Here is a 13583-nt window from a genome sequence, read left to right as displayed (position 1 = left end):
TCTGTTAACGTGTCCCTCTACAGCCTGTTGTTTCTTAGTTTCACCAGTGAAACTAATTAAAAACAAAACATAGATGACATATTGTCGCCTAGGCAACCACCAAGCTCCCAGTGCCTACAGACATTCACTAAAACATGCTGGTCATTGGATCGTTTGAATAAATATCAATGTTTTCGACATGTCTTAGTTTACATTATTACACAGTTATTATGAGTGAGCATGTCTAATATTTTTCCACTAAACAGTCGTCTTCTCCTTTGGTTAGGTTTGTTTGTAACAACCATTTATAAAAACTTGTGTTTTGCTTTTGTTTGTTTTGTTTTTTTAACTGCAATTCTGGTCGAGTAGCTTTTATAGTGTTAATTCAACATATACTACAAAATAAAATGACTTTTTTTAAAGTACATTTGTGGGCAGTTTATTTTGGAATTATCCAATCACAGAATCAAAGGCACAAAGCCTGTGATGTCATCAAAGGCACAAAGCTTGTGATGTCATCACATTCTGTCATTGGAAGGAGAAATTCAGCCAACCGGATAGCAACTCTTTGGTGGCAGAACTACAAAACAACCTGTTTGTTAAAACCAAGATAAGGAAGACACAGAGACGCAGACACAGACGCAGACGCTGAAGCAGACACATATAAAATGGCAGAAGCACAGATGGAAGTGGTCATGAGCCCAAATATAACAGTTTTGCAAAGATCGGAAAATGACCTCAAAAAACCCCAAACACCAAATCCTGAAACACGTCCTCTGGCACAAGTTCAAACCGAAGTGGTCGTGAAAGGCAAGAAAAAAAGGGGGCAAAAACAGAAAAGAGTGGCTGAAGAACCCAGACGACCGATTACTCGGGCGTATGCTCGGGCTCTTCTAGAAGCCCAAAACAACGTGGCTGATGGAAGCAACCTGAGAAATGAAGAAGTGTCAGGAAACCCTGAAGGAACCTCTGAAAGGGAAAACCCTGGATCCCTCCCTATGTCAGAACCAAAGGACGAGGTGAATATGGAGACAGAGGCAAACACGAATAACGCCAGTGGACAAAACCCTGGGCCAAATGGAGGGACGTGGCAACATCAGCCAAATCCCAGATTTATACCCCATCATGGCAGAGTCCAGTATGATTCATGTTGTGAGATTGCTGCTCTCAGGCATCAACTACAAGCTTCCCAAAACCACCAGAACGAGCTTTACTGGAAACTGGTAGCTGCTAGTAAGAGGGCTTCTTATTACCAGTCTAAAGTGACCAAACTTCATGCACAGATGATCGCCGACAAAAAACAGCATGAAGAAACAATTAAAGAGCTCATAGAGCAACTGGAGGAGGCTAATGATAATAATAAGCCTGATACGAGCAAAACAGAGGTTCAAGCAAAGGACAACCAAGCAGTTGTCATGCTGGATGACATGATCCGTGCCCTGCACGAAGACGTCAGCGACCCTACCACAGAGCAGTGTGTGGATTCTTCTACACAAACCACAGAGGCTTCACACACGGACTGTGTAGGTCTGAAGGAGGCTCAATTTGAAGCCCAATACAAGACTCAACAAGAGCAAATAGGAACACTCCAACAACAGCTCCTAGAAGCTCAACACCAACTCAAGGAACAGGAAGATAAACATAGGCAGGACCAGGAGACACTGAACATGGAAATCAGTGAGCTTAAATCCCAGCTCTGCTCCAACAAGGAGCTTCATGACATGAAAGCAGAGACTCTTTATCAAGAGTTGAAAGAAGTCAAAGCGTCCTACATTAAAATCACACAGGAGCAAAATGAACAAAATTCCAACACAGCAAATGGAAAATCTGAGCTTCTGGTGGAAAAAGACACCAAAGAACAGGACAAGGAAGAAGAAGGAGAAGACTCCCTGACATCAACTGAGATGTCTCTGCATGACTCTCTACAACAAACAGAAGACAGAGAGAAAACGATAACTACCAATCCAGCTGAACTCGAAACTGAAGCTAAGACTGTGCCAGAGAAAAAACCCAAGAAGAAGACGAAGAGGAACTGGCTGCGTCGGCTTTTCAGCTGTACCAGTCCACAGACAGACTGATTTACACAACTGTGGAAAAACTAAATAAATACACAAAAAAAAAAATAATTGGAAAACATAGATGTGTCATTATTTCATATAGATTTCAAATAACATACCATTTGATGTCAACATGTTTTAGTTGCATTTGCAGTGCTCGTGCTGTTATATTCTTATGATTCTGTTCATTTTATGAGTGTATCCTTCAGCCTTGCTTCACATATTTACTGCTGCTTGATCAGCTTTAGTCCTGCTAGCATCAGCACAGGTAGAAACAGATCACACATCAGAGAATCGGCCGTGCATCTAAATGCAAATGGAAACTAAAAATGAAAACATAGATAACTTAGCTGAACTTCATAGATCTGAAAGTTGACCAATGCATACATAGTGCTAAAAATCAGGTATCGGGAAAACACATTATTTTATATTATGCTGAAGTCAATTGTTATCCTTTTTTAAAACTATATCATATAATAAAGTCTGTTTTGAAGTTTACTATGGTAAAAAAAATATTTTAAGGCTCTTCAGATATACTGTAACTTCATAGGTATGAACCATCAAAGCATTTTCATCATAAATATAAAACTTCATTAGGTAGATCTGTTCAAATACTCATTAATGCAAATATCTGATCAGCCAATCACATGGCAGCAACTCAATGCAGGTGTAAAAGGTGAGGTCTAAAAAGAACCTTTAAGAAAATATGAATCCATCTTAATCAGTCTTTAATTATGAAGCAATCACCTAACTCCCTCTGACAAACAGACCTGTGGCCAAATTTATAAACCACTTTTGACTTTTTCCAAGGTGAATATTGTCTGGCAGCAGGTGCCCTTCCCCTCCCAGAACACGTCAAGGACAATTACAGCAGCTATTACAAACATTATAAGCAGAATAAACCATGAAACTAAACATTTCTCCTCCTTGATATTCTTCATCCAAATCCGTGCCTCCCTGGTCCTCATTTGACATAAGCCAAGTATTCCCACCTGACATCTGCTCCCCACGCGTGTGACACTGTGTCGAGGTACGCGTGTCTATGCAAAAACCAAATTATACGCCAGTGATTGTCTGAAACCAGCAGGGGTGTTCATGTGCAAGAGGACACATCCATGGTCAGCAGAGCATTGGTAAGTTGTGGGGGATAGCTGTTAAATGGACCAGCATAACCAAATAGCCTCAAACACAAAGTAAAAACACAGCTACTCTGCATCAGAAGCTTTGTATCCTGAAAGGACAAAATTGGCAAATACACACACACAGACACACAAAGGCACACGTGAGCACGCACACACACTTTCATACCTGTGAGTTGGACCTGAGCCATATAATTTCCACTGATGACGTAGTCGGTGCTCGGTGTTTGACACTCGTAGAAGCCAGCATCCGTCAACTTCACCTCAGCAATCTTCAGCTCCACCTCGTTGTCTTGGAGACGCACCACTGAAATATCGCCGGACGCCACGCGCTTGCTGTAAGACTGGTCGGAGTAGCGAGAGTCGAAAGAGGAGATTATCTTTGTCTTCTGCCCTTTCGCGTCCTTTAACATATTCCATTCAAAATCCTGCAGAGGAGGGATACAAACAATCCGAGTGTTAAGTGGATGCACACACATAAATATAGGCGGAGTAAATTAGAAACACTGGGCCGGAGCAATGGGGTCACCAACCAAAATAATATTCAGCTTAATGGGAGTACAGTCATTAGTGGCTTGTGAGCCAATAATGTAAGAGACTCTGATTCCATTACAAAGTGCCTTAAAAGTATACTTCCATTCACTTTTTCCTGTATATGCAAGAAACCCAGAGGACAAAATCTGACCCTTAGTGACAGTGCTATTAGCAGCTGCAAATAAACAGAATATGCAGTTCAATTAATAATCTATTGGCCACAAGTAATACACTAAATATTCATACTCTCCAGAGGATCAACTCTTTCAATTCAAGGGTGTGTGTGTGTGTGTGTGTTGGGGAAATGACCTGCTCACTAGGTCCTGTGTATTCTTTGACATCACATCTGATGGAGACTGGCTGGCCCTCCACCCGGATTAATGGACCAGGAGGCACCGTCACCACACGGGCCGAGCACCCACCTTGAAGGACAGAGAAAACATTTTAAAAGATTAAAAGTCTATAACAGGAAACAATAATATTTGGAGGCTTAGTTGGAATCCAAAACCTCTAAGATGAAAGAAGATTCACCCTTATGTGAAGTAAAATAGAATTTACATGAAGAATAAGCCGTATTCGCATAAATTCGGCAAGAAAAATGTTTAAGAGGGAGCAAGCTACAAGTCTGACAACCAATTAACAAACTCTACTGAGTTAAAGAAGAAAGATTTTACCAATTGAAGTTGCCTTTTTAAAGACAAACAAAACAGAGACCAAGGCACAGACACAGGTCTTGTTGGAACTTGAGTGAAGTGCTGACGTTATTGACGATGACGGTGCTGAAACCTGAATTGCACTCTCTCCACACACACTTGTTTCTATACACGCTCACACCCACATCATTTTCTCTGGCATGAACACCAACCGCTGGTTATGACAGCCCTCCAGCAGCTTTCAGAGAAGGAAGAAAACAACAGCGAGAGGCTGAGACTTATATGCGCCTCTTTAATTTAGCTTCAATTGCGTACCAGATCATTAGTGCTGTTTGGTTACATTGTAAGACCTCTCGTATCAAATCAAACCATCTGCATTTCATTCCTCCTTCGGCAAAGTGTTCGACTCTTGAATTCCAGCTGGGTAAGAGCATGTAGCAACACAGCCGAACTGACGGAGACATGTACAGTTACGCGATACTGTGCTTTCTGGTCGGTGAGGCGCGGTCCACACCAATTAATGCCGGCATCATCAAGCTAGTTTTAATGAGCCACACCAAACTCATCCGCACATTATCTTCAATGTAGGGTAATAATAATATGGTAAAGTAAGTAGTTTTTGGTAAGTGACACCCAGATATGAAAGCTGATACTGAACATGCAGTCAGATTAGTCTATTTGTACTACAGTGTCAATTTAATGTCGACTCTCCTTTTGGAAATTCCATTTTTGCCTCGTGCCAGGTGTCAGACAAATACGACCAACACGACAACAATACAGACATCACAGTTACAGGCATTAAAGACGGCTCAAACACAACACCCACGTCTTATCATATTTCAACTTGGTTTGTTCAGAGTTATACTACAAGCTATAAAAGACCTCAGGGCACGAGATGTTCACAAAGGAGGTGTGCCTCCGTCCTGATGGTAGTAAAGTGTAATCACCATAAAGCAAGTGCGATACGTCACTGAGGATGTCTCGCCACCTTCACACCACTCATGTCTACTGAAGCTATCACATGTAGTGTCTGCCCCTGCTCACAATCCTATTGAGTGTTGTTCTTCTTCTCTACAGATGGTGAAAACACCATGAAAAACATCGTGTACCATACAGGTAAGAACATCCCAGGAAGTTAGTGCTGTTCATCAGAAGAGTCCAGACTGAAGAAGTCACTTTGATGACTGATGAAACATTTCTCCCACTAGAAACGCTTCATCCAGATGCAGAGAATCAATTTATGGGGACAATTAAAAATACCAATAAAATACAATTTATGAGGCCTTATGTAGGAAAAGTTCTTCAATCCCTGTTGCGCTCAGTTCAGCGCACTGAAACGCCCTTATCAGCTGTAATGAGTCCTGTAGGCATCATCAGTAGGCGCCCGCTTTCACTTACTACCAAGCTCAGTATTCAGTTATCCTCCATTGTAACCGCTGATAAACCAGAAGCTATCTAAATTACAAAGGAGACAGCTAGCCTTTCTGTGTGCTTTGTAAAACGTGATTTATAATCAGGATCTTTTCTTAATCTTAACCAAGCAGTTTTGACGCTTTCGCCTACTGAAACTAAAGTGAACAGGATGTGGAAAGCAAATCAAACAAAACCTAAAACATCAGACTCTTGTTTGGTTTAATCTGAAGAACTTAGCCTATTATCTCCATTCAGAAAGACAATGACAACCAATGAGGAGTGTCTATACCTGCTGACTAAACAGTACAGGAAACATTGGACTGATAATGAGGAACGGCAATTCAATAGGCTAAGGTTTGCAACGGGTGTCTGTTTAACATCCTCCGTTTTATTCTTAAACTCAGGTTTGCTGAAGTCAGGTTCCAATTAACTGCTTTTACCATCCGTTTTGTCAGCAGGTGTACTATGAGAACAGCAGCACTGCAAAGTGTGTCTGTGCATTGAATATTCTTGAAGGCCAAGAAACTTAAGCAGTCATGTCATGGCCTTTCAATCGGAGCATTTCCACTCTGTTCGAAGCCAGATTAATAAAAATAAGGAGAACAACCACGCAGATCGTCAAACAGTTTGGGAAATAATCTAATAATTAGTTCTGTATAGACTTCACAGAACAGGTCTCAGAAATTATTAAGTTTCAGCCGTCATCAGGACCTACCTGGTCAGACTGTTGTTTGGCAACATATATTGTAATTTCAAAAGCAACCCCAAGTTTAATTTGGTATTTTTAGGTCTATATATACCAATCAACACATCACCAAAACCTCTATACTGAGAGGTCTGCAAGCAAAGGAGGATTTTTACAGCAAAAGTCATGTCTTCTATCTTTAAACCCTTAAACCTATAAATGGATCAGGAAAAAAAAACACAGTACTTCAAGAAAAAGCCCTGTGCTTGCATGAGCCATCAATATTTGTGAGAGGTTCAATTCTTATGTTTTGGCAGTTGGCCTGGCGGTGTGAGTGCATGTGTGAGCCTGCTGAGTGTGGGCTTTTTTCTGCTTTGCAAGTAACATGGAAGTAAGAAGCATATGAAACCTACTGTTCCAGTTCACTGTCTGTCTACAGTGGTCTACAGTTTAATCTGTCTCCATCTTCACATCAGACATGCATGGTTGACAGTTTGGTCTCAAATGACAATGTGATGCTAACAGTGAACATCCACTACAAGGAGCACCTGAGGCTCACTGAGGTTTTCTGCACCACCAAGGCGAAGCCAGCAGCAAGCAGATCTCCTCCACATGCCATTTAAATTACTTCCTTAGCTAATGCTAAGTTACGATCACGTGATGCAACCAAAAACTTTGCTTCCCTTTTAATTTTAAGGTACATTAACACAAAAGGGTCAAACAGCATGAGGGCCATTAATCACCAAGAGGAAAAACGTTGTTGAGATTTATGTTCAAACTTAGTTTCCAGCCTGTATGACTTTTGGTCTCTTGTGAAAATAAAAGATTGGAACCAGCGGAGCCCGAAAATTCCCACAAGATACGATTTTGTAAAAAAAGGGATGTCTGGATATTTTTACGTCACTGTGTTGGAATGAGCGAGCACGTCTGGATCACCATCTGGACGCTCAGTTGGCTTTTTATGTTGAGGTGATGCTGACTGTCAATCTTATCAGCAAAAACCCTGAAACCTGTTTCTTCTGTCTTATAGCTGAGGTTTTATTTCTGCTTCATTAGAGGCAGTTATGCTATTGCTAACAGACAGGTGGCAAGAGTCAGCAATTTTACAATTTAAGCTTGTACCCCTTTTTTGACCTCGTTTGATTTTTCTGCTTCCAGCTGAGTTTTCTTATCTGAAAAAGAAAAAAACCCTTCCTATATAAAATAAGGCATCAGACTGTGACACCAAGTCTCTAATTTCCTTTTTTCCTTGTAATTCATGACTATGTGTCGAAACATTGCAATGAGTCACCACAAACAGCACTGGTTTGGGGGCCAAAGCTTTGATGGGATTATTTAACCTAGCTATATTAATAAGTACGATAGCTAATCTAAATCTATAGTTTGGGCAGTACTATAATAGATACTGTCTGGTATTATAGGTGTTCTTCTCATTTCAGACTTCTGATTCACCACAGCTTTCAGAAAATCCCATGATTTATATGGACGAACACTATAAAAAAAACAAACTGGTTGGTTTTCAGTGAGCTTCACCATAAACATTTCTGTTGGCCTGACCTGAGAGTCATTAAATAAGCATAAAGGTCACCAAACTGGGGCTGAAAATCTTCTGCATGATAAAAACAAAATACCGTAATTGTCGGGCTATAAGCCGCTACTTTTTGCACAAGCTTTGAACCCTGCGGCTTTTAGTCAGGTGCGGCTTTTCTATAGATTTTCCATGATTTTTGTGATATTGTAAGACGATTTGTTTTGTTTGTTCCGCTGTTGTACGGCACTACGTTGCCTGGCGGAAGGATCGGGGTTCAAGAGTGGTATGTTGGTCACATGTCCATCCGCCAGGCAACATAGTGCCGTACAAGTAGCGCGAAAAACAAACTTCAAAGTAGCGCTATGCGTTCAGCGGGAGTCGTGGATGACGAGCGGCGATAAACTTGCGAAAAGCAAGTTGTGCTCAACTCCACCGGTGGATTCTGACAGCGTGGAAAAGTGTGAAAACATCCACGATCAACGGATTTCGAAGGGCTGGACTGCTGCATGATGAAGAGGAGGACACCGCCACGGCCCTTCAGAGGGTGTTCGACTCCGACACTGACAATGACAATGAGGATTATTCTTTGGTTTTGAAAGTGACAACGAAGGAAAGAAGCTGAGAGTGGATGACGAAGCCATCCTGAGCCTGTTCGTATCCGACACTGGAGAAGAGGACTTTGGTGGTTTTAGTGCGCAGGAAGATGGTGGTGAATGACTGACTTTTCTTCTTGTTAAAGCCGTGTCACTGCACCTGAGCCTAAAAGGTAGTCCGAATCTATTTTTCTGGTGTGCTGTAGGTTACTGTTATGTACTACATTTGTTACTCATTTATGAAGCACAGCACATGTGCAAATATGTACCCATAACTTGATTTTCAAAATATTAATAAAAGGGGTGTGTCTCCAAACAGCCATCTCTTTCCTGACAATTCGCTTTGTGCATATTCTCTTACATATGATAAGTCAACATTGAAACACCTGCGGCTTTTGGTCAGGTGCGGCTAATGTATGTACAAAACAGGATTTTCCCCTGATTTTAGCTTGTGCGGCTAATATTCAGGTGCGCTTTGTAGTCCGGGAAATACGGTACATAAAACATGATCAGTTATCTGGCAGAACTGCACAGTAACAACAGCATTTAGGGTACATTATACAATCATGAGAAAAAGCTTTTTCAAAGGGACTCTATGCTATGAACAAAATAAGATCCCATGAATTAGTAGCTTTTAGAAAATAATAACTTAAAGTACTGGTTTTCATTAAGGAGAAAGTTTGGCACAGTCTTTTTTTCTTTGTTTTCTTACAATGTTGCTTCAAGTCATTGCAGTTTTTTGGGTACTTCTTTATGCACAGCTCTCTAAGGTCCCTCATGGCATTTCAGTGTAGTTAGTCTGAAGTTTAACTGGGCCACTGCAACACCTTGATTCTTTTCCAGCCATTCTGTTGTAGATTTGCTGCTGTGCTCTGGATCATTTGCTGTTGACTGATGGTCTCAAATTTAAGTCTAGAAGACTTTGGTATATAGAGAAATCCATGGGCAACTCAATGACTGCAATGTGCCCGGGGCCATGGCTGCAAACAATCCCAAATCATCGTGCTGACAGTTGGTATGGGGTGTTTGGCTTTTCAACAAACGTGCTGTGTATTATGTTTGAGAAGTCTTGCAGTTCGCTCAGATTAAACTTTGCAAACCTAAGCTGTTCTGTTCTTTTACAGAGAAAAGGCTTTCTCCCACCAACTTTTCCAAACAAGCCATACTTGGCTACATAACATTCCCTAATTCTTTGGGAAGCAGTAAGGGTCTACTTAGTTTTGTGACATGTGACAACTCTCTTTTGCACATGTATGCAGTGCTTCTTTGATTTTAATGTGTGATCTCTGACTGAATGCTCTCTTAAAGTAATACATCATCTTAAAAAGAAAATAAAACTCTTTGAGGTTGAGTTTGCAAAGATCGAGGAGATTGAAGAACTCATCCCCAGCTCCAGGGTGAAACACTGGATCTGGATTCATCCAGTGTCAGGGTTAAGACTTTCTAAACTTTCATCGATGACTGTTAATTAAACACTAACAGATGGATCAGTTGTCCCGTTATCCTAGATTTAATTTTGATGGATTTGCACTTAAGAGGCTTCCTCCTCTTTATGGGTATGGCTGTACATGGGACATTTGGGAAACCTAAGATGGGACCAGGCTCTGTAGGGACTACCTGAGGTCACACAGCAAGTGATCTTTAAGCCCTGCAACCAGAAACAGATCAATAGTCGGTTATGTGATGTTGTGTTACCTGAAGCCTGACAGTATTTTGCATATTATAGTCGCTTTCTCCTTGTGTGGAGTCAGAATACACACAGCATGAGCGCTGGCAGCATCTGATCATCTTACACTGCACTAATTTAAGCCAAGTCCCCAACTCTCTCTCTCACACACACACACATATACTGGAGAAACCCTGTGGCAGTCATGGTTATGCTCATAAACATATGGCAACTGCAGTATCCAGGTATGCCAGTGAACAGGCCCTGGTTTGTCCCTGTGGAGAAAACCAGCCTAACACCGGCTTGGTCTGGCTTGGCACTTTGGCTCAGACCAGTCTGATGTGATTATAATAATACAGCTCATCATTATGGCCGGGCCGTGACTTCTCAGCAGGATAATGGGACCATGTCAACTCATGTTGGCTAATTGGTCTTAATGGGAGCACAGTTTGCTAGGCTAATGAGAAGCTGAACAGGAGAGAGAGACTGAGAGACAGAAGAACACCCGAAACTTGAATTTTTTCCTTTTTAGTCCCTTTTTTCTCCTAAGCCCTACCGTTAAATAGAATAAAGTATTTATAACACGTTTACATAATTTTATTTAAAAAAAATACACACCAAATAAATTATCACTGGTGGAAATGACTTCAAAACGTTCGCTTAACACACCTGTATGAGAAGGTCGACACTGAAAAAAATTTTTTTTATGGAGGAAGTAGGTGCAAATTTTTACCGTGACGAGCTTCATTTAAAAACAATACATTTTTACGTAACTCTATCAGTCACACCCAGCCGCGTCTCAGATAACAACTCGGTCATTGATTTTCAATCTCTTGGATTGACTTTTCAATTCGGCCTAACCCAATACACCAACCGACACTTCTGTTTCACTGAAATTTCAAGTTTTTAAGGAGGCTAGCTTGCTGCCCTCGCAAACTTATTCCATCCAAATCCACAGCACTAGCAGCGGGAGCCAGTTGCAAAGTTACAAATCCATTAAAAATAAGTGATAGTTGATGGGTTGGCTATATGCCGAATTATATAGGTGGTGTTAAATATGCGGAAAATGGTTTAAATGATGTTTTAAAATGGATGTTCGCTGATAGACAACCGAAACATATTAAATCGTCAGATTTCAAAACGGAGTACAACACTGGCTTCTCGCGACCAGAGAATGCCGACATCTATCGGAGTTAATTGACCATCAATATAGTCAAGCAAAGAAAGGTCTCTTACCGAGCATCAAAAGCCCGAAAGCGAATGCGAAAAGACACTTATCCATGTTCCCTCCTCTCTTATTCCACTCTTATCCTTTTTCCTTAATTTCCCCCCGCTTTCTTTGTCCCGCGTTGGGGGTAAGACCAGTCCTCTCCCGCCGCTGTCGGGCAATCCAATAAAACTCTCAGATGTGTGCAGTCAGTCCGCACCGCACACCGGGCGGAGCCGCTACGCAAAACGGATGCACACACCGCGGTTTCTGATCCAGCGAGCCGAAAGTCCGGGTCCGGGGGGAGAGCGTTTACATGGCACTTACACTGAACCGGTGTAATGTGTGTCTCTGTGTGTGGGAACTGGGACGAGCTACATAGAGAGGGGGGTGAGGCTGATAGAGGTGAGAGAGAGCGAGAGAGAGAGTGGCCGGAAGTTAGGTGACGGTCTGGAGGAGGGGTGGAGGGAAACAGGGAGGTCCCAGGTGGAGAGAGAGATTCCCACATCATTCTTGCTGTGCCACAAGTTTTAATAGCGAAGATCGCAGTCTGTGTTACACGTCGGGCACAGTCCAGTGATGATATGATGGATTTCTCCATCACAGAGCTTCAATTACAGCAGCTCAATCTCCAGCGATTATCCTTTAATATCGACCTACCAGCCCAGGCTAATACAGCAGCTCCTTGTGTATAATAATTGATACATTTGATTGATTTCTCTCTACAGTAATGTTGCTTTCATGATGTGTTGAAATTGATACTTTGATACCCAGGATGCTTTATGATAATAATAATAATAAAGCTTATTTGGAAAATAACTATAAACATTTGAAAATCGGCAGTGATAAAGGGCCAGTACACTAAATTAGGAGTACAGAGAAAGGTTGGGGTGGGGGGGCACCTAGGAATTTATGGCACAGGCCACAGGAGAAGTGTAAAAGGAAGGTGGGGGCTGAAACTTCTACTGTTAACATGATTCCTCAGGTCTTCCAAAGGCAATCTATTGTTATTTTTACTATTATATAAGCAATATGGTCATTATAGTCAGTTCCATGAACAAACCGCATATATTTGGAGGCTAAAAGAATCCGCAAAAATCTATGTACTTCCCTTCCAAAACGCCTGCCGCCTTGTTTGCATGCTAACATTTCTCCCATTTTCATTTTCCCTGTGGCCTGCCCTTTCACCAGCGCTGACACATCCCAGTTGTCAGTTACAGTCCTGTGGCCAAACCCATGCTGTCTGCTTACACAAAGCCACTGGGCAGGGCAAAGTTCACAGCACGGAGACAGAGAAAGAAGCAAGGGGCCAAGAGGAGGTGAGGACTTTGGTTTTGCAACCTTGGGGTCAAGGGTTAAGACTTCGTAGGTCATCTGCGTTGGTGCTTTCTAATTTTAAAGTGTGCGTGTGCAGCCTGGTACTGTATGTGGTCCAACACCGGAGACTCTGTTGTCGCACAACATCTGTTCAATCTGACACATACGCACACACGCAGGTTTATGTTATTGCACCACTACTCTATCAGTTATTAACTAGGTCATGGAGTCTTGGCACCACCTCTGGTTTCGCTGACTGTTATTCCGACCAGCAACCTCAGTTATGATTCGTTTTAGACCGTATGAAGTCACTTATTCAGAAAATATGGAGCTAGAACACCACCTTCTGGTCACGGAGAGGAACACTGATAGAAACACATAAAGAGAGACGAAAACAGGGAAACATAACTGGAAAATATAACCAAATCCAGGGACTGTAGATGATCTGAAGGTGAAGGTTTTACCCTGCTAGGATATTATCAGGTACCAGATTGATTCAGTTAATGACATCACAGCCTTACTGTTATGTGTTTCCCTGTGAAAGAATGTGTGCGTATTTCACTGAAACACACTCCTGTACACACCCACTGCCACATGACTTGCCTCAGAGCTGGTTATGGTGGACGCTTGCATGTCTGCGGGTAGATATTGTCTTAAGAATGCAGTGTGGACACTTTACAGGGTGGGGGAGAGGGTACACTGTTCCTCTTACCTATCACAGGGCTAACACAGAGTGAAAGACAGCCAGTCACACCCACATTCACACAGCTTTGAATCACCAACTGATACATGTGTTTGTATCTGTATAG

At 41.9% G+C, this 13583-nt stretch overlaps 1 protein-coding gene across 1 annotated transcript in view; it reads right to left on the bottom strand.

Annotated features, from left to right (window-relative positions):
• Nucleotides 1–11894, bottom strand: part of ptgfrnb (prostaglandin F2 receptor inhibitor b) — a 78005-nt gene extending 66111 nt beyond the window's left edge. The window contains exons 1-3 of the mRNA XM_082523448.1: nt 11487–11894; nt 4019–4131; nt 3345–3603 (exon numbers count right to left, since the gene is read on the bottom strand). Coding sequence (XP_082379574.1) covers nt 3345–3603; nt 4019–4131; nt 11487–11532 — 418 coding nt within the window. The 5' untranslated portion in view covers nt 11533–11894. The remainder of the gene's footprint in view (nt 1–3344; nt 3604–4018; nt 4132–11486) is intronic.
• Nucleotides 11895–13583: the final 1689 nt, after the last annotated feature.

The sequence above is a fragment of the Aulonocara stuartgranti genome, assembly GCF_965226115.1.
Source record: "Aulonocara stuartgranti genome assembly, chromosome: 23".
Taxonomy (NCBI): Eukaryota; Metazoa; Chordata; class Actinopteri; order Cichliformes; family Cichlidae; genus Aulonocara; species Aulonocara stuartgranti.
Note: the sequence above shows the minus strand (reverse complement) of the source record. Positions and strands in the feature narration are given on the sequence as shown.